General features: G+C 35.8%; 1 protein-coding gene and 1 long non-coding RNA gene across 2 annotated transcripts; both read right to left on the reverse strand.

The window, feature by feature from the left end:
• Positions 1-974: 974 nt before the first annotated feature.
• Positions 975-2,368, reverse strand: LOC110625328. Its single transcript, XR_002489569.2, has 4 exons — positions 2,235-2,368; positions 1,938-2,123; positions 1,575-1,741; positions 975-1,463 (listed from the first exon to the last, which is right to left on the reverse strand). It is a non-coding gene; the product is annotated as an uncharacterized LOC110625328 (long non-coding RNA).
• Positions 2,369-16,261: 13,893 nt separating this feature from the next.
• LOC110624462 (putative disease resistance protein RGA3) lies at positions 16,262-20,257 on the reverse strand. Its single transcript, XM_021769627.2, has 3 exons — positions 16,748-20,257; positions 16,589-16,666; positions 16,262-16,365 (listed from the first exon to the last, which is right to left on the reverse strand). The coding sequence occupies exons 1-2, from the start codon at positions 19,850-19,852 to the stop codon at positions 16,652-16,654; spliced, it is 3,120 nt and encodes a 1,039-aa protein (XP_021625319.1). The 5' UTR covers positions 19,853-20,257; the 3' UTR covers positions 16,262-16,365; positions 16,589-16,651.
• Between the last annotated feature and the right edge of the window lie 715 nt (positions 20,258-20,972).

Genomic DNA, 20,972 nt, shown 5'->3' on the forward strand with positions numbered 1-20,972 from the left:
AAAGGGGACGAATTCTTTAGTTACAGCATCCAAGCTAGAGACTCAAAAATCTACAAGCACACAACAGTTTATAAGTTGAAAGTTGCGGGCCGAGTGAACAATGGCTCAAGGGGGAAACATGAAGACATCACAGCTGGTGAATCAGCAGTTGATGAACTCGAAAGGACGTGGAAATGATGATGATGATGAAAGTGGTGAAGGTTGCAAATGCTGCTTATGGTGGAAATGGCCAAAGTTGAAATGGCCAAGCTGGAAACGCTCAAAGCTGAGCTTGCCAACCCAATCCGCTCAAATTGGAGAAGCTCCTCAAGACTGCTTGAGCAGTCCGTTCGAAGCTGATTGTCTTGGCGAATTTCTGGTCCCACAATCAGCTGAGTCCCAACGAGTTAAAACTTTCACACTGAGTGGAAAATAACAACTTCTTGTTCTTCTAATTAATGTTGTGACTTTGGGTTCAACTTTCACTTCAAGGGGTATGGTTTGTTTTTGTTTTTCTCTCATTTTTTTTGCTTTGTCAAGCTGGGATTTACTGACCTGGATGTAGACTGATGTACGTGTTTAATTTTTTTCTCGAGACATTTTCAATTAATGAAATAATATGCTTGGTTAATAAAGGAAAAGAAAAAGACAATGCCCTTGGAGTTGCATGTTAAAAGAAAAAAAAAAAGTTCTAAGGGTTATCCATCCTATGCAAATAAAATAATATTTATTAACTTATCTTACTCAAGTAATTATAATATTTTATATTATTATATTAAAAAAAATTTATTTTTAACTTTTTTTTTTATAAATAATACCTTGCATGATGATCATATTATAGCCCATGAATTTATAAAATGGCTATGTCAAACATAACATTTCGATGATATAACTGTCCAACAAGCATTTTACACTCTTTGAATTCGAAAATATTTTTAAAATAAAATAATTTTTAATTTTTGCATAATTTGAAAAAAAAAACTGGTAAAAGTAAGATTTTAAACACCTCCTCCAAGTTCTTACAGCAGATGCACAAAATGAAATTAAACATAATAGAAAATTGTTGGAGCTTTTTCTTTTTTTGGGGTTTGGAGAGCTCCAATCCATGATTTAACCATAAAGAATGAAGACGAAATGTCCTATTTTATCTGCTGCCTACAATCAGCCCGAATAGATCTCTACACACTTTTCACTCTCCTCATGTTCCTCTCACTCAATTCTTGTCTCTACACACCCACCAATAGCCAACAAAGGCAGAGAAGTCAATCTTGGGCATCTCTAATTGTTGAAGGGAAGTGAAATTCCATGCAAAGTTCTTCAAACCCAGCAAACTAAATCACTCATGATCACGTAGACTTGAATATGCACAAAATTTCCTAGGTCTGATTTCAATAAATCACATTCACATGCATACATCATCAGATTGTAGTCATTGTCTTGATATCTTCTCTACTTCTATTTGTTACTGAACATTCCAATCTGTCCTGTTCAAACAAAATAATTGAGAGAACTCATACAACAATTGCCAATTGTTGATGGAAGTGCTTGGAATCTGCAGAAATCTTTCTTAACAAAATAAAGTTTAAATGACTAACCAGGATAGGCAGTGAGGTTTTTTTAGCTCTGCATTTTTTACAAGTTTTTGACAAGGTTTGTGTAGACAATCTTTGCCTGAAACCAAAGTGCTCCTGACAGTTAGCTTTTGAACTCTCCATAGAAGTTAGCTTTTGAAGCAACGAGTCAGAAAAACATAGGCCAATTCCTGAAGAGAAAAACACAAATGCGGGCAGAAAGTGAAGAATATCTAACTAACAATCTCTAGATAACTGTAACAGAAGGAAACAAATCAACATTTCTAAGATTTTTCTTATGCAAGATTTTATCCAGAAATCAAAGTTTTCAGAGAAAATTAGAAATGGCAATAAATAACAAAGGAAATGTTCAAATTTCTTTCGTACTTCTGCAATATGTCAAGATGAATATGAGAAGCACTGGATTAAGAAATCATCGAATTGCTCAATGATTGATGTCTCCGACGCAAAAATCATCCTTGGTTATTTTTCAATTGCGATCTTAGAATTTCAGGAATGTGCAACAACTGCAGCCCAGTGATTTCTTAAACTCAATGCCCAGTGTATGGGGACCTGAAACTCCAGTCAAAATCATTGAAAAATCATGTTCAAATTACTAAAAAGGATAACATCAGGAACTTTGTAAAATGAAATGACAATAATAAACAGTTACTGCATACATACGATTGTTCTGTTTCCATTCCATGTGTTATCCTTGTGCTTGATTCTTGCATTTGACTTGTAAAATGTTGCTGAACAAAAGCATTAAATTCTCTGAGGTAATCCTTTACTCTCCATGAAAACCATCCTATCCATCATTGTAAAATGGTCATATCTTTAGGAACACTTGTTTATGCAAAAATTCAAAATAAGTTTTTTCAAATCTGAGCTAGGTGATTGTGGGTACATTGCCGAGTGGATTGCCTTGTGTTGCATTCCCTTCTCATTCCCTTCTCATTCCCTTCTCACATCAGTGTCTGCCTTTTTATGACTTTCACCATGTGATTTTTAGATGCCGTCAGTGATTTTCGAATTTTTTTCTCTCTCTTTTGGTTTCTCTTATTGTTTGGCTATTAGTTTTTCTCGATTTGCCATGTGAATCTCAATGGGTTTTGTTTGGAAATTCTAGCGATGGTATAGTCTCCTTCATTTCTACAAACGGCGCCTCTTGATAATGATGAGATTCAGCGAGACGTCCAGATGAGGACACTTAGATAGAGGACTGATTCGCTGGGTTGGTTATAAGGAATAGAACCTGTAAAATGAAGAAAACAGTCAGGAAATCACTGGGAAAGTTTCCTGTAATACCTTGCTAGACTCCGGTATCGGAATTCCTACTATCCGATGGAATCTCGGATGTCGGAAACCTCTAGAAGGGTATAATCATGTTTTTTACAAATGTTTTAATGTATTTTATGGTTTTAAGCAAGAAAGAAATTTAGTTTTGAATGAAAATAACTATGGAGAGAAATCCAGGTTCGGCCGCCGAACTTACATGCGTTTTGGAGTCACCTTCGGCTCCTGAAGGTGGTCTGGCCAGCCATCTATAAAAGTCCCCAAGGCCGAAAACGGGCGAGTTTCCTCCCCCATTTTCGGCCAACGGTGAGTCCATGCTCTCCCATAGTTGGTTTTGATGATTTTCCTCAAATCTTTCAAGATTTAACTAGTTTTAACTTGGTTTTAAAGATTTTTGAGCTCAAGATCGAGTTTTGGAACTTGGAGACCAAGGAGTGGATTTCTCTCCATCTCCGAGCTAGGATCGTCTCTCATCTCGATTTTCAAGAGGTAAGCTTAGATCCTACCATTCTTGTATGTTTTAAACAAGTTTTATGATGGTATATGGGGTAGAAATATATGTTTAGGTTAGTTGTATGTTGATAGGGTTTTATGTGAGTTTATAGACAATGTGGGTTGTTTGAGTTAATGCTATGTGTTTTTGTTGGGGTTTAGGATAGTTTGAGACCCTTATATGCTTGTTGTTTGGGATATGCATGTTGTAGAATAGCCAAATGCATATTTGAATGTTTTGGGAGGCAAAATATGCATGAAGAGACTGGGTTCTGTCACTTTGGGAGAACCCAGGTTCGGCAGCCGAAGGACTTTCGGCCGCCGAACCTGCCTGTGGAGGCAAACCTTTAGCTGCCGAACCCTGTTCCCGAAAGTGGACTTTCGTCTCTGGAGGGGAGTTTCGACCGCCGAAGGTACCGCCGAACATGCATGAGTTTCGTCTCTGGAAGGGACTTTCGGCCGCCGAAGGTGCCGCCGAAAGTGACTAAGTTTCGGCTCTGGAGGGACTTTTGGCCGCCGAACCTGCCGCCGAAAGTGCCCTGTTCAGCCTTCCTTTGCATGATTTCTATGATTGTTTTATGAGGTTTTAGGGGGTTTTTGGGGGGATGTTTAGTGTCATGATAGTCTATATTTGGTCCCTCATTTGAGTCCACCTATGTAGGTTCGGACCCGAGTGTAATACCCGGCTAGACTCCGGTATCGGAATTCCTACCGTCCGGTGGAATTTGGATGTCGAAAACCTCTAGAAGGGTAAAATCATGTTTTCATAAAATGTTTTCATGTATTTAAGATTTTTATATGAAAAGGAATTTGAGTTTGAAATGAAAAAGACCATGGAGGTTTCCCCAGGTTCGGCCGCCGAAACTCAAAGTTCGGCCGCCGAACATTTGAGAGTTTAGGAGGGAAGTTAGGCACCCGAAAGTTGGCTCAGGTTTGGCCGCCGAACCTCAATGTTCGGCCGCTGAACTTGCATGAGTTTAGGAGGCACTTTAGGCCTCCGAAGGTGGTTTGGCCAGCCCCTATATAAGAGCTCCATGGCCGAAACGGGTGAGTTTTCTCCCCATTTTCGACCACGGTGAGTTCTCGCCCTCCCATGGTCCATTTTTGATGTTTTTCCTCCAATCTTTCACGTTTTCATGAGTTTTATGTTGGTTTGAAGGTTTTAAGCAAGTTTTGAGCTTGGAGATCCAAGGAAGCTAAAAATCTCCCATCTCCAAGTTTAGGCCGTCTCCCTCTCGATCTTCAAGAGGTAAGGGCCGATCTTGAACTCTTTTTATGTTTTAAGTAAGCTTTAAGTTGATTCATGGGGTAGAAATGCATGATTAGGCATATGTTGAGTTTATGGGTTCATGTTGATGTTTTGAGCAATGTATGTTGATTGTGTGTGTTTGATGTGTTGTAGATGGGGTTTAAGGTAGTTTGAGACCCCTAGGAGCTTGTGGTATGAGTATGCATGTTGTAGAATAGGATTTATGCATGATTGATGGTTTGGAAGGCAAATGTGCATGTTTGAACCAAGTTTCTGCCCTTTGGCAGAAACCAGGTTCGGCAGCCGAAAGGATTTTCGGCCGCCGAACCTGCCTGTGAGGCAGCATTTCGGCTGCCGAACCCCTGCCCCCCGAAAGGTGACTTTCGGATCTGTCTGGGAGTTTCGGCCGCCGAAGGTGCCCCCGAACATGCATGAGTTTCGTCTCTGTCTGGGAGTTTCGGCCGCCGAAGGTGCCGCCGAACCTGCCTGACTTTCTGCTCGGGAGGGACTTTCGGCCGCCGAACCTGCCGCCGAAAGTGCCCTGTTCAGCCATTTCTTGCATGTTTTTGCATGATTGTTTCATGATGTTTGAGGGGGGTTTTTGGGGAGTAGTTTAGAGTTATGTTCAAGTATGTTTGGTCCCTCATTTGAGTCCACCTGTGTAGGTTCGGACCCGAGAAACCGAGGACCCCAGCAGTGAGTCAGCTGCTTCAGTCATTGTCAGAGCTAGCCAGAGGTGAGTGGAATAAACTCTTATGTTTTAAAGCAATTAAATATGAAAAGTTTGAGCATGAACCATGCATCATGAATGCCATGTGAACTTTTAGGTTGTTTGCATTAGAATTTCACGAATATGTGCATTGCATAATTTGATGATGATGTGGATTGATTATTGGATGATCCTTTAGTCCTCATATGATATGATGACGATACGGTGCGGAAGTCCAGGTTGTACCCATTCTACGTCCCTGACACAAAGAAAGAGAAAGTCCAGGTTGTACCTATTCTACGTCCCTGACATTTTGGAATGTTATGTTATGTTAAGTAAGAGAAAGTCCGGTTGTACCCATTCTACGTCCCGGCACATTGGAATGTAGAGGACTATTGGTGACAATGCCATCCGTGATGTGATATGTTTTGTGTTATGATGCATTACATGAAAGCATGAAATTTAATTATAATGTTTTTCTATTCTGCTCACTGGGCTTTATAGCTCACCCCTCTCCCCTAACCCCAGGTTTGCAGGTACCGGGTAGATAGAGAAGTCAAGAAGAGTAAAGTCACGTTTATGTAATAGATAGAATGTGGACATGACAAATTGTAAAATGATGTAATGTTATGATTAGAAATGTATAGAATGAAATGTATGATGATTGAGGATTAGAGATAGTGCTTGACCCTATGTACATTGTTATCCCTTTTATTACATGATCTCAGATGTTTCATGATAGATGTAAACCAGCTCAACACATGTATGTTGTCCATTGGGGCATTGATGAGATCCCTAGAGGATTAATGTATAGTATGTTTATGATCAGTACATGTACATGTTGAGTTGGTGTATGAGAGTATGTATGAAAGAAAAAGTTTTTTTTTTACAGGTTTATGAGTATGTTTGATCATGTATGGGATTACACAGGTTTACAGGATGTATGTTAGGCTTGCTACGGGTCCCGGCGGCCTTAAGCCGATCTAGATCGTAGCGCCGGTAGCGGTCCGGTTCCCGGATCGTTACACCGAGGAACCAGGGACTCCAGCAATGAGATAGTTGCTTCAGAGTCTTTTCAGAGCTAGCCTAAGGTGAGTAGAATGGAACTTTATGTTTTAAAGTAAATAAATTTTGAGCATGTTCATGCATCACGAATACCATGATATATATACTAGGTTGTTTGCATTAGAATTCACGAATATGTTGCATTGCATACTATGATGTTGATGTGGATGGATATTGGATGACCCATTAGTCCTCGATATGATGTGATGATGATATGGTATGGAAGTCCGGTTGACCCATTCTACGTCCCGGCATAATGTAAGAGAAAGTCCGATTGACCCATTCTACGTCCCGGCACATTGGAATGTTATGATATGTTATGTTTAAGAGAAAGTCCGGTTGACCCATTCTACGTCCCGGCACATTGGAATGTAGAGGTCTATTGGTGACAAGTCTGTCCTTGATGTGATTTGCTGTGATGTGATGCATTTCATGATGGCATGTTTTACTTAACAGTTTTTAGTTTTGCTCACTGGGCTCTAGTAGCTTACCCATTTCCCCTAACACCCAGGTGTGCAGGTACGAGCTAGACCAGGAAGTCGAGAAGAGTAAAGTTATGTGTAATGTAATAGCTAGAGTGGATATGATGAATTGTATTATGTTGTAATGTAAAGGATAGTACAGTATTGTTATGTAATGATGTATTTGAGGATTAGAATTGTGCTTGACCCTAGCATGTATGGTGAATCCCTTTTTATACATGATCTATAAAATATTTTTATGATGCTTATGTTTAACCAGGCTTATTGTATGTTATGATACCCCATTGGAGCATTTGATGATGGCTCCAGTGTGAGGTTTATGTATATGTATGTGTGCATTGCACAAGTTAAGCTTGGTTAATGAAAGAAAAAGTTTACAGTCTTTATGTATATGTATGGTCATGTATGGGATTTGACAGGTATACAGGTTATATGTCAGGCTTGCTACGGGTCCCGGCGACCTTAAGTCGATCTGGATCCTAGCGCTGGTAGCGGTCCGGTTTCCGGGTCGTTACATTTCCGGTGGAGATCCTCCGACACTCAAGTTAGATCTGAGAACTTCATGGAGTTAAAGGAAGTAAAATAGAGAAGAAAAGAGAATGGTGATTTTGGGTTGTCCTTGTGTGACCGCGAGAGAGAGATAGATTCCCTGTGTGACCGCAAGAGAAATAAATCCTTTTCAGAAAAGGAGAGATCTCTTTTGATGCATAAATACCTTTGAATAAAATTGATATTCCTGGTATCATGTCCCCATCTGATGAGTAGGAATGATGGGTTATATGATAATAAGTACGGAGTTGGCCAGTTTGTACCCTCTACATGTGCACTTACGATCCCTGTGTTGAACCAAGTAGGCGATCAGTTCATAGGAAGTCAACATCTTTACTTTGATTTATCAGGTTGGTCGTGTCGGACTCGTCCAATCTACATAGAAATGAGCTCCTTCCGATTACTAGTGTGGTTAGTCGCTGTTCAAAATCTTATCATAATATAGGCTTTTGAGAATATTCATCTGTCTGTCCTCTCCGATCTTTAAAGAGATCAGTTTGTCCGTTTTAGGTTTAGATAAATTCAAGAGTGCTACTGATATGATTTTTTGTACTCAATAAATCAGATTTTTTACTATCCAGTTCGACTAGATAAAAAGACTTTCAATTCACACGTACACATGTCACGATTTTGAAAATCTTATTTTTTATACCATAAATAATTCTAATCAAATATAAGTTTTATTAAATTTATTTTAGACAAATCAACATAAATTTATTGAACTTAGTATAATAAATTATTTATCAAAACTATTGCACTAATTTTTAATTTAAATTTTTTAATATAATATTTTATCTGTAATATTTATTATAAGATCATTATACAGTTTGTTTATTTTCAAATAGCTCCTTAAAATAATAATTTTAATTTTTTAAAATGTTGACTTTTATGAAGTCTTGGTCTTCTTAAAATAAACAACACTCCATATCTCTGTCATCAGATCATCACATGAAGAAGATAATTTAAAATACAAAATTTATTATTCGATTTTGTTTATTGACTTTTTGAGTATAATTTAATTTGCTTAAATAAATGACACTCCGTAACTGTCATCCTTTTTTTTTTTTTTTTTTAAATCAATGCTAAATATGTTACATTGGTTTAAGATTCTAGACTATACAAAGGGCTATAAAACAGAAAGATTCAAAATATATATAAAAAAAAAAATCAAACCAAAAGTAAATAAATTAAAATCAGACTAAAAAATATAAATCAAACCTAAACTAAACCTTCTAAGCAAAAACGCACAAGTATTGGTATGGTAAAATGCACCAATACCATCTCAAAGGCACCGACACCCATCGCCTCAGAAACATTATATTTTTTATTACATGTCAAATGTAGCTTAATGATTTCTATTCTTCTTTTTCTTCTCCATGTAATATAATGATAATTTTTTAAATTTTTCTTAACTAATTAATTAGTAATGATTGAGATTTGAATTTAAGAATTTCGACTTTGAAATGTTCACACTTGGGAAGTCTTCATCTACTTAAAATAATAACTATTCACACCAGCCATCCGATCACACGAAGAAGAAGATAATTTTCTGAATAAAAGTCGTTTGCTGGACATCCATATAAAGGGAACGAATTCTTTAGTTACAGCATCCGAGCTAGAGACTCAAAAATATACAAGCACACAACATCTTGTAAGTTGAAAGTTGCCGGCCGAGTGAAACAATGGCTCAAGGGGGAAACATGCAGATGGAGACATCAAAGTTGGTGAATCCACAAGGGGAATATGATCCCCAGGGATTGAAATTGGAGAATCAACTGTTGGTGAACTCGCAAGGAGCGAATCAATCGGGAGGTAATGTCCAAATACCTTCCGCAATGGTAAACCCTCAAGGTGGAAATGCTGATGCTGAAAATGCTCGAAATGGAAATGCTCAAGGTGGTATTGTAGAAGGCAGATATGCTCAAGGTGGAGGATATATTCAAGGCAAAAACGCTCAAAGCAGCGAAAATGCTCATGGCGAAAACAATTATGATGGAGGAATCATTCATGGTGGAGGAAGTGCTCAAGGTAGAAATGATGAAGGTCCATATCATCCATATCATCCATCCCAAGGTGAAAACGCTCAAGGTGAAAATGCTCAAAGCGGATATTATCCATCCCAAGGTGGAAATGCTCAAGGTGGATATTATCCATCCCAAGGTGGAAACGCTGAAGGTGGAAACGGTCAAAAAGTTAAAACTTTCAGTTTGTCTCAAAAAGTTAAAACTTTCGGTTTGTGACTTGGGTTTAAGTTGTTAGATTGCATGTTTTGGTGTACCTCTCAAGCAATCTCCAACAAGCAGAGCGTTGGAAGCAATGAAGATTGAAGGTAATCCAGTTTTTTGAGTCTTGAAGTCAGAATAAATAAAGAAGTCTTTGTGTTGTGAGATTTCCTCTCCAACTTCTTATGTCCTAGCCTGGTGTTGTGAGAGAAATAACTACTGCTTTTGAAGACATGTTAAGCTAGCTGCGTTTTCTACAAGTTCAGTTGATGTTTCTTTTTTTTTTTTGAGAATGTCTGTTGATGTTATTCTTGTAAGGCGTGGGTCTTCTTGGTAAATTTATCAATAATATTAGGAGTTTGAATTTTAGAATCGTTCTTATTATTACTGGGAGATTTTAATTAAATATTACTGATTTTGATCTGAATGTAAATTAGTTTTATATGAATATTTAATTTTATAGCACTGATCTTTAGTTAATTTAATATTAACTTATAAGATATAATTAACTGTAAAAATGTATGGATTACTAATAGATTTCACTAACATATTGAATACTAATGGATTTCAAAAGAAAAAATTTCTATCAAATTCCTAAATTTTTAGAAAATTTAATTAATAGTTTATTTTTATTTTAAAATTATACAATCAAAACATATATATATTTTATAAAATCAAATTATTTAGTTTTTTTATTAAAAAACCATTAATTAAATTATTTTAATATTAATCAAAATAATTAAATAATATAAATATTAATATTATATAGACTAAATAATGGATGTAATTAACTATGAAATTTATTGATCAAAATGTGAAAGGATAGTTATATAATAGACTAAATAATATTAAACTAAGAAATGCTCCTTCTTCTCCCCTCGGTTTGAGGCAGAACTCACGATTAAACTAGGTAAGAATTTGGGCATCGTCTTTGAAGGAGATGAAAGGCTTTCATATCCTTAGGAGCTCTTGTTTATGCAAAAATTCAAAATAAGTTTTTACAAATTTGAGCTTAACACTACAAGAATTCAATTGATCACTAACGGATTTCACTAACGGTTATCTCTAACAGAACATGAAAAATATATTATCTACTAACGGAGGTACATAACCGTTAGTATCTTCGTTAGCGAAAAATATGCTCGTAACCATCCGTTACAGGTCTGTTAGTAAAATACTAACAGACATTTTTTCCATTAGAAATCCGTAGGTATTTTATTATTTTTTATTTAATATTTTTTTATTAATGGACCAATTATCCTTTAGTGAATTATAAACCTAAATACAAAATATCCTAACTGAAATCCCTAGATCGTGTGCTTGAAAAATCAAAATCTCTCTGAAATCCGAATTTGCGTCCAACCTCTGGGTTTTTCACTGCCACCACCATCCACCATTCGCCGCCATCCACCATCGACAGGTGCGCCCTTTTCGGCATCACGATCCACGAGTGAGCCCTTCTCTTTCTTTAGTCTTGCCATTCTTCACAGACAATGTCCATAGGTGCGCTATTTTCTTCCTAATTCATGTTCCGCTTGATTTTTGATTCATGTTTTACTTGATTCGTATTCTGCCTTAATCATGTAATTCAGTCTTGTGAAAATTTTGTGAAATGTTTGATATTTTTGAAATTTTTGATTTTTGTGAAATTTGTGATTTCTTTCCAGTGTACCTGCTGGTGCACTTGGCAAGTGCATCAACAGGTGCACTGGAAAATGCACCTGCTGGTGCACTCTGGTGCAATGGATAATGCACCAGCAGGTGCACTTGGCAAGTGCACCAGCAGGTGCACCGGATAATGCACCTGCTGGTGTACTTGGCAAGTGTACCAGTAGGTACACTGGAAAGAAATCACAAATTTCATAAAAATCAAAAATTTCAAAAATTTCAAACATTTCACAAAATATTCACAAGACTGGAGTATATGATTAAGGCAGAACACGAATCAAGTAAAACATGAATAAAAAATCAAGCGGAACATGAATCAGGAAGAAAATAGCGCACACTGGACACTGTCTGTCGAGAATGGCAAGACTGGAGAGAGAGAAGGGCTCACTCGTAGACCGTGATGCCGAAAAAGGCGCACATGTCGACGGTGGATGGCGGCAGCGGTAAAAGATCCAGAGGTTGACTGAAATTCGGATTTCAGAGAGATTTTGATTTTCCAAGCATAGTATCTAGGGATTTCAGTTATGATATTCTGTATTTGGGTTTATAATTCACTAACGAATGATTGGTCCGTTAATAAAAAAATATTAGATAAAAAAAAATAAAATCACCTACAGATTTCTAACGGAAAAAATATTTATTAGTATTTCACTAACGAACCTGTTACGGATGGTTACGAGCGTATTCTTCGCTAACGAAAATACTAACGGTTATGTACCTCCGTTAGTGGATAATACATTTTTCATGTTCGATTAGAGATAACCATTAGTATCACAATGAACTTCAATACGTTAGTGAAATCCATTAGTGATCAATTGAATTCTTATAGTGATAAATATTTACTAAAAGCATTTTATGTTTTAGTAGATTGATTTGGTGTGAACTCATACGAAAATCATCCTAATTTCATATCTTTAAAATATTAGTACAATGTCCTATGAATAATTGAATTAGTCGTATTAAATTAATAAATTTTAATTATTTTATAAAAGTATAATAAACTTACTTCAATTATCGATTTAGTGATTTGTAAAAATTTTAGTTATTATTTATTAATTTGGTTATCTTCGGCAAAAAAGAAAATTTATTACATTGAATTTAAAAAAAAAGCAGGTGATGCATGTTTGGTTTTATGTCTTATACTTAGCCTTAAGCCTTTTATAAATAAATTTGTTATCTTCGGCAAAAAAGAAAAGCAAGCTATTGAGCCGTAAAATTTCAGCTGATGTATTGGCGAAAATTTTGTACTCTCTTAGTCGCTTTCAATGGAAGAATGGGCTAGGGTTGGTTGCTTCTTTACTAAATAAGACACCAAATTTCAAACTATACATACCCATTAGTAGAAAGTTTTTGAATGGCTAGGCTGGTCTTTCTTTTTTTTGGGTGCATGGTGAAGGCATGTAAGCCATAGGAAATTGTGGTTAGACGATCAAGTGGAGCCTCAACGTGCAAAGTTGATGTGGTTAGCAGGAAATTGTTTTAAACTATAGAACCATCATGTGCTTCAAGGGAAGACTTGGAAATATAATTATGCATGGTTTTATCAAGTAGACTAAGAAAAAACTATATCTCTTAGTAGATTGTGAATAGTATTCAGTTTAAATCGAAAAAACTGATCGAATCGAATTAATTTAAAAATTTAATTTAAATTTTTATTTATTTCAGTTCGAATTGATTTTTAATTTCAAAAATTTCGGTTATTACAGTTTAATTTGGTTTTGATCAGAAAAAATTGAAAAAAATGAACTAAATCGATTAATGATAATAATATATTATTTTCAATAATACAGAGAGATTAGATCATATTAAAGTTAAAATATTCCAATTAAATTTTAAAATACTAAAAATAAAATATAAAAAAATAAAAAAATTTATTAAAAATTCAAACCGATCAAATCGAATTGAATCAAATTAAATCAGATCGATTCAGTTCGATTCAATTTCTAACTAAAATCGATTCGATTTAATTTTTATAAATATTAAATATTTAATTTTATTCGGTTTGATTTTAAATCAAACCGACCAAATTATCATCCAGTCTCTTAGTGCTTTGATGCCATATTGCCATTGCTTTCACATTTGAAGAGTGTATATAGAATACACTATATAATCATCACATGCCTTACCAACAACTCTTAGGGAAGAATATCCATAATATATAAAGAGAAAGAGGGAGAGGGAATATTGAGATATTGCTAAAAATATCTTTACATAGTTTTAATAATTACAATTTTATTTTATTCAAAAAATTTTCAATTTGATTGGTTAATTGTATTGGTTTTATATTTAAATTTAAATTAGTTGAAAATTTATTTTAACATTTAAATTCTATATATTTAATTAAAAATATAAAAATAATATACTTAGACAATTTAAATGTATTTAATTAATGTTAATCATTTTACATTTTTATTACTATGTTAATACAATAATTGAAGTTTTTTAATTTAAATTTTATTATGTGAATATATAAATACAACTTTATAATTATAACTGAATTTATCATTTTACTTTTTATGAATTTATATATATATTAAAAAATAATTAATTATAAGTTATAATATAATATACAATACATAATATTATATAATATCAGTATATTATATTTATTTTCAAATTGCTTTTTAAAATAGTAATTTTATTTATTTTTTAAATGTTGACATTTATAAAGTCTTGGTCTACTTAAAATAAGCAACTCTCCACACTCCACAGCTGTCAGCCGATCACGTACATGCATGAAGAAGATAACTTTCTGAATCAAAATCATTTGCTGAACATCTATATAAAGGGAAGGAATTCTTCAGTTACAGCATCCAAGCTAGAGACTCAAAAATCTACAAGCACACAGGCCGAGTAAAACAATGGCTCAAGAGGGAAACAGGCAGACATCACAGCTGGTGAATCCACAAGGGGAATATGATCCCCAAGGATTGAAATTGGAGAATCATCAACTGTTGGTGAACTCGCAAGGTGGCAATGTTGAAGGTGGAAATGCTGATGATGATGATCAAAGTGGTCAAAGTAATTGGAAATGCTGCTTAAGATGGATATGGCCGAAGTTGAAATGGCCAAGTTGGAAACGCTGCTTAAGATGGAAATGGCCGAAGTTGAAATGGCCAAGTTGGAAACGCTCAAAGTTGAGGTGGCCAAGCGAATTATACACTGTAAATGGAGAAGCTCAAGACTGCTTGAGCAGTCCGTTAGTGACTAATTCTCATGGCGGAAGACGGGCCAAAAACTCAGCTCGGCCATCCCAACGAGTTAAAACTTTCACACTGAGTGGAAAATAACAACCGTTTGTTCTTCTAACTAATGTTGTGACGTTTGGGTTGAATTTTCACTTCATGGGTATGGTTTGTTTGTGTCTGTTTTTCCTCATTTTTGCTTAACATCCAGTTGTCAAGCTGGGATTTACGGACCTGGTTTTAGGATCATGTACGTGTTTAATTTTTCTTGAGACATTTTCAATGAAATAATATGCTTTGTTAATTAAAAGAAAAAGGACAATGCCTTGGGAGTTGCACTTTGAAAGAAAATTTGAGGTTAAAGGTTTGATTTCATGAAATTTGCAAAAAAAATCTAAGTTTTATTTAATTTAAATGAGTTCCCTCTCATAAGTAACTTAACTGGTTAGCCTCCAACGAAGATCTCTCCACTATGATAAAAATAAGGTTTAAGGTTTCCAACACGTCCTCCAAGTTCTTACAGTAGATACACAAATTAATTTTAACAACAATGAAATTAAACATAATAAAATGTTGGAGCTTTTTCTTTTTTGGGTTTGGAGAGCTCCAATCCATGATTCAACCATACAGAATGAAGATGAAATGTCCTATTTTATCAGTCTATAATCAGCCCGGATTGATCTCTACACAATTTTCACTCTCCTCGTGTTCCTCTCACTCAATTCTTGTCTCTACACAGCCACCAACAGCCAACAAAGGCAGAGACGTCAATCTTGGGAATCTCTAATTGTTGAAGAGAAGTGAAATTCCATGCGAAGTTCTTCAAACCCAGCAAACTAGATCACTCATGATCACGTAGACTTGAATATGCACAAAATTTCCCAGGTCTGATTTCAACAAATCACATTCACATGCATACATCATCAGATTGTAGTCATTGTCTTGATATCTTCTCTACTTCTATTTGTTAACTGAACATTCCAATCTGTCCTGTTCAAACAAAATAATTGAGAGAACTCATGCAACAATAATTGCCAATTGTTGATGGAAGTGCTTGGAATCTGAAGAAATCTTTCTTAACAAAATAAAGTTTAAATGACTAACCAGGATAGGCGGTGAGGTTTTTTAGCTCTGCATTTTTTACGAGTTTTTGACAAGGTTTGTGTAGACAATCTTTGCCTGAAACCAAAGTGCTCCTAACAGTTAGCTTTTGAACTCTCCATAGAAGTTAGCTTTTGAAGCAACGAGTCAGAAAAACATAGGCCAATTCCTGAAGAGAAAAACACAAATGCGGGCAGAAAGTGAAGAATATCTAACTAACAATCTCTAGATAACCGTAACAGAAGGAAACAAATCAACATTTCTAAGATTTTTCTTATGCAAGATTTTATCCAAAAATCAAAGTTTTCAGAGAAAATTAGAAATGGCAATAAATAACAAAGGACATGTTCAAATTTCTTCCGTACTTCTGCAATATGTCAAGATGAATATGAGAAGCACTGGATTAAGAAATCATCGAATTGCTCAATGATTGATGTCTCCGACGCAAAAATCATCCTTGGTTATTTTTCAATTGCGATCTTAGAATTTCAGGAATGTGCAACAACTGCAGCCCAGTGATTTCTTAAACTCAATGCCCAGTGTATGGGGACCTGAAACTCCAGTCAAAATCATTGAAAAATCATGTTCAAATTACTGAAAAAGATAACATCAGGAACTTTGTAAAATGAAATGACAATAATAAACAGTTACTGCATACATACGATTGTTCTGTTTCCATTCCATATTTTATGTCTGTGTTATCCTTGTGCTTGATTCTTGCATTTGACTTGTAAAATGTTGCTGAACAAAAGCATTAAATTCTCTGAGGTAATCCTTTACTCTCCATGAAAACCATCCTATCCACCAGCACCAGAATTAAAATCAGCAGTAATAAATCTGTGAAATGCTAAAGAACAGCAAAAGGATTCCCATGCCAATGTAACTTGTACAGAAAATTTCCATATTTACATGGAGCAAGAAAATGCATAGCAAAGCAAATAAATTCTGAATGATTAAAAAAGGAAAATGGGTATTCTGCATACTTGATTGGTCTATTAAAAGAAATAAAACAATTCTTACGAATTTAATATGTTGCTCATTAGCAGAGGAATAGAGTGCGCAAATTGCTGGGCATTTGATACTTCATAATTTATTGTCCTGTGCACACATAACAGAATCAGAAAGATGCAAATACAAAATAATTGAACTTGCAAATCTGAAGAGAAAACACCCACTTACAGATTGTGCAGGATTTTTCCTCTCCAGTAGAAAACTGGCCTCCTGCTGAATTCTTTTGTCACCAATTTGAATATTTGGAATGTGAGAAATTGAAGTCCAATCTGCATCCATTTGATCGAGATCTCCATATCTTTCCTCCAACAGGGGACATTTAGAAATTTCCAACTGTCGTAAAGAGGTGAGGAAACGCAACTCTGGAGGCAGAAACCTTAATCTTGGGCAATTCAAAATTCTTAATTCTTGAAGAGAAGCAAGACTCCACAGTGCATTTTCTGGTAGAGAATCAAGATCAGCCATGTTCTCAATCCACAGCTTCTTCAAATTTGAGAGAGGAGGAATGACTGAGGAAGAAGAAGAAGATATTGACGTTGTGAATATATGGTGCAAAAGTTGGTTGCTTGCATCGTCCAAATCCAGAAGTTCATCGAGAGAGGAAAGCTGATGAATCCAAGTCAAATTAGGGCATCTTGAACAAATGAACGTGGAAAGGCAAGGAAATTGGAGTAGCTCTAATGTTGAATCATCCCCCTTCTTCCTCCATCCTCTCAGATTCGGACAGTTCCAGAGCCTGAGATACTTCAACGATGGAAAGAAGATTGTTTCCCCTCCGCTTAAGCAATCATCCTCCTCATAATCTATGTACTCTAAATCACACAACCCATCAATCTTTAACTTTTTAAGACAAGGCAGTTTATGCAGCACAGGGAGATGCTGCAATCTTCTGCAATATGCAATCGAAATATTAACTAGATTGGCATTAGAAGAAATCAAACTCGGGAGCCTTGAGCCACTGTAATTGAACAACTTCAGCTCTTTAAGATTTGGGGGTACTTGAACATTTTCCAATGCCATATGCTCACAGTCATCATCATAATCATCTTGATCCCAACTTAAAATCAATGACTGAAGATATTGCTTTGCTTTCAAATCAGCAGCCTCAAATTCACGCATCCCGTCTTTCAGACATCCCAGATTTCTAATCACTAGACGTCCTCTCAAATCATTCAGCCTATTCAATTCGCTCAAGCGAGCAACAGGCTTTGAGAGTGAACTGTCTACTACAAAACAGGACAACGTTTGAAGAGAAGCCAATTGTCCTAGCCCACGAGGCATATGGGTCAGGCTCCAACATCGCTCACAATAGAGGTGCCTAAGATTCACCAACTTTCTAGTATCTTTGGGCAACTCTTTAAGACTATCACAGCCAGACACATTCAGGACTTGTAAATTGAGTAGCTTAGTGATGGAATCTGGAAGTTCATTGAGTTCATGATTGTCAGAAAAATCAATATATCTAAGATGTTTCAACCTTTTCACCGACGGCAGCACTTTCTGGATATCTAAATAATGTACTTCAAGGACTCGTAAACTTCTACAGTTTGAAAACAGAGCTTTGTAATGGCTTAACTCTTCATCTATCCATCTGTTCTGATTCCCTGATGGTAAAAGTAAAGTTCGCAACTTTTTCATGTTTACCAACTCGATTGGAAAATGATTCCACGACCATGAATCAGAATCAAATGGAATATGTCGGATCCCTTCCCCAGCAACAAAGATTGCAAAATCATGCATTAAATCATGCATTTTGCAACTTTCTATATTGCCAAATTCATCCCTTTCTACCTCTTGAAAGAATGACCTACACCACAATTCTTTAAAATACTCAATCCCAATGTCTTCAACACACTTAGAGTTTGATGACTGAATGAACCCTTGTGCAACCCAAAGATGAATTAACGTTTTCACATCAATTACATGATCTTTTTGAAATAATGCACAGTATGCAAAGCAGCACTTCAAATGGGATGGGAGTTCATCATAGCTCAATTTGAGTACATCGAAAATGTCATCATCAGCTAAATTAAGAAGATTACCTTCTAAAAAAGGCAACCATTCTCTTTCAGGATCTTTGAACAATAAAATACTCGCAATTGCATTTATTGCAAGAGGAACTCCAACACATTTCTTTATAACTTGCTTTCCAATTTCTACCACTTCTGAACTCTTTGGCTCTTGTCCCTTGAATACTATTTTCTTAAACAAAAACCAAGATTCCTCCATAGTTAAGCCCTCTAGATAATGATGTGGCTGTGTGCCAACTATTTGTGCTATCCTTATAGAGCGAGTGGTTAATAAGATCCTACTTCCCCTTGAACCACACATCAACACTTGCTTTAAATCAAGCCATTTTTCAATATTTTCATTCCAAACGTCATCTAACACTAACAAGTATTTCTTTCCATTCATAATTTCTCTAAGCTTACGTATCAATGTTTCTAGCACAAGATCTTCCAACATGCCACACTTTGCAGACTCCAAGATTTTTTTAACAATTATTTTCACATCAAAATTATCTGATACAGAAACCCATAACTTTAAATCAAAATGTTCTCTAACTTTCTCATCATTGAAGATAAGTTTAGCAAGTGTGGTTTTCCCAACTCCCCCAATTCCAACAATTGAGAGAACTGAAACATTCTCTTCACTGTTGGAATCTAATAAATGGTCCACAATTTCTTTTTTCTCCCTCTCTCTCCCTATTACAACTTCAAACGCAAAGGAATCAGCTTGATCCCTCTTCCTAGTAGTATACCCACTCTCCGCAATTAGAGATCTACCCTCCAAATTAAGGTTTCTATTAGCCTCTATATCAGCTAGACTCTGTCTAATTGCCTTGATTTTATGACCCATCTTAAAACCATAAACAAGCCGATTTGAAGACGAAAAGCAAAGGCTTACCTCCTTAGCCATTCTATTTCCAGTCATCACATGTCGCCTTAGAGCTTCAGTGGCCAAGTCATCTACCAAATCATCAGCATCATAAACAACTTCTTGAAACTTTCCAAGCCAATCTTTGACTTGCACATCTGGATTCCGCATTTTCTCAGCAACAAGGAGTACATCCTGAATTACAGAGAATTCGGCTTTGAGTTTTTGAAGCTCATCTTCGACACCACAACATACTCCAATATCATGGACGTCTAGGAAACGTAGCTTCCTAATGATCTCCCCAGTGATGTGATAGAGAGATCCTTGGGCCATTTTGTGTTTTTGGTTGGTGGGAAATGCTATAAAGGGCTCTGGTTGTAAAAGGGTGAAAGGCATATGGGGGAAGCAATGGCCATTGCATATTTATAGACCTCCACCATGCTGTCTCTGCCTTCCACGTAAAATCTAAGCCATGATTAAAGAAATAACTTACTATTTACGTGGCTTTGAGCTGCAAAATGCTTTTATTCTTATGCACTCAAATTAAAATTCCTTGCTTTTATACATAATCGTACTCAAACTAGAAATTCCTTGCTTTTATACACAATCGTACTCAAACTAGAAATTCCTTGCTTTTACACTCGCAAAACACTTAACATCATCAACTGATGAATTAGTTTGATGACAAAAGGATCAATCTTTAAAACTGTAAAGTCTGAATTAAAACTTAATTAGAAATTTAATTGGAAGAATCCAAATCTTTACCCACAAATATGATTCCAACTTGAGTTGTCTTGCCCTACTACTACTTCACAGACAAGGTAGTGAAAGATACCTTGGTTTGGTTTGTCTGAGTACAGACAGCAAGTAAGGCACTTCTTCCACATGCATCCATGGCATCTTATACACAATCTTGTACTCCAAGAAAGGAATTACGAACAGATGAAACAATTTGCTTAGTAGCAGTTCACAACATCTTCCAACTTGTTAAAAAAACATGATGGAAGATATCAATTCAGCTGCGACACTGATCTCCTGCCTGTGGAATTCAACTTCAGGACAAGCATCCTATATCTGCTACGATGAAACGCTCGAAACTTTGAAAAACAAGATGAGACAATTGAGAAGTCAAATGAACGACATGAAGAGAGAAGTGGGAAACGTGAAGAATCCTAGAGAAGAAGTGAAAGAATGGATATCAATGGTTGAAGAGATAGAAAAAAAAGTTGGTGAACTCATAGATCATGGGTCCAAAGAAATTGAGAAGAACTGTGTTGAAGGGTATTGTGCGAAGAGGTGGTGGTCCAAGTATAAGATAGGGAAGGAAATTGAGAGCAAGTTGATTCGGGTGGGTGATCTTAGAAAAGATGGTATATATTACTCGCAGTTGATGCTTAATGACAGATTCTTATCGTCTGAATCCATCAAAGGTAACTCTAATTACACCAAGGAAGAAATTATATCATCAGATGCTACTAGATATGTTAAACTCATCCAAATACGTTTATGATATTTC

The sequence above is a fragment of the Manihot esculenta genome, chromosome 10 (assembly GCF_001659605.2).
Source record: "Manihot esculenta cultivar AM560-2 chromosome 10, M.esculenta_v8, whole genome shotgun sequence".
Taxonomy (NCBI): Eukaryota; Viridiplantae; Streptophyta; class Magnoliopsida; order Malpighiales; family Euphorbiaceae; genus Manihot; species Manihot esculenta.

Bases quoted from the DNA above. Each gene is read 5' to 3' on its own strand.
- LOC110624462 (XM_021769627.2), bottom strand. From the start codon at position 19,852: ATGCCTTTCACCCTTTTACAACCAGAGCCCTTTATAGCATTTCCCACC.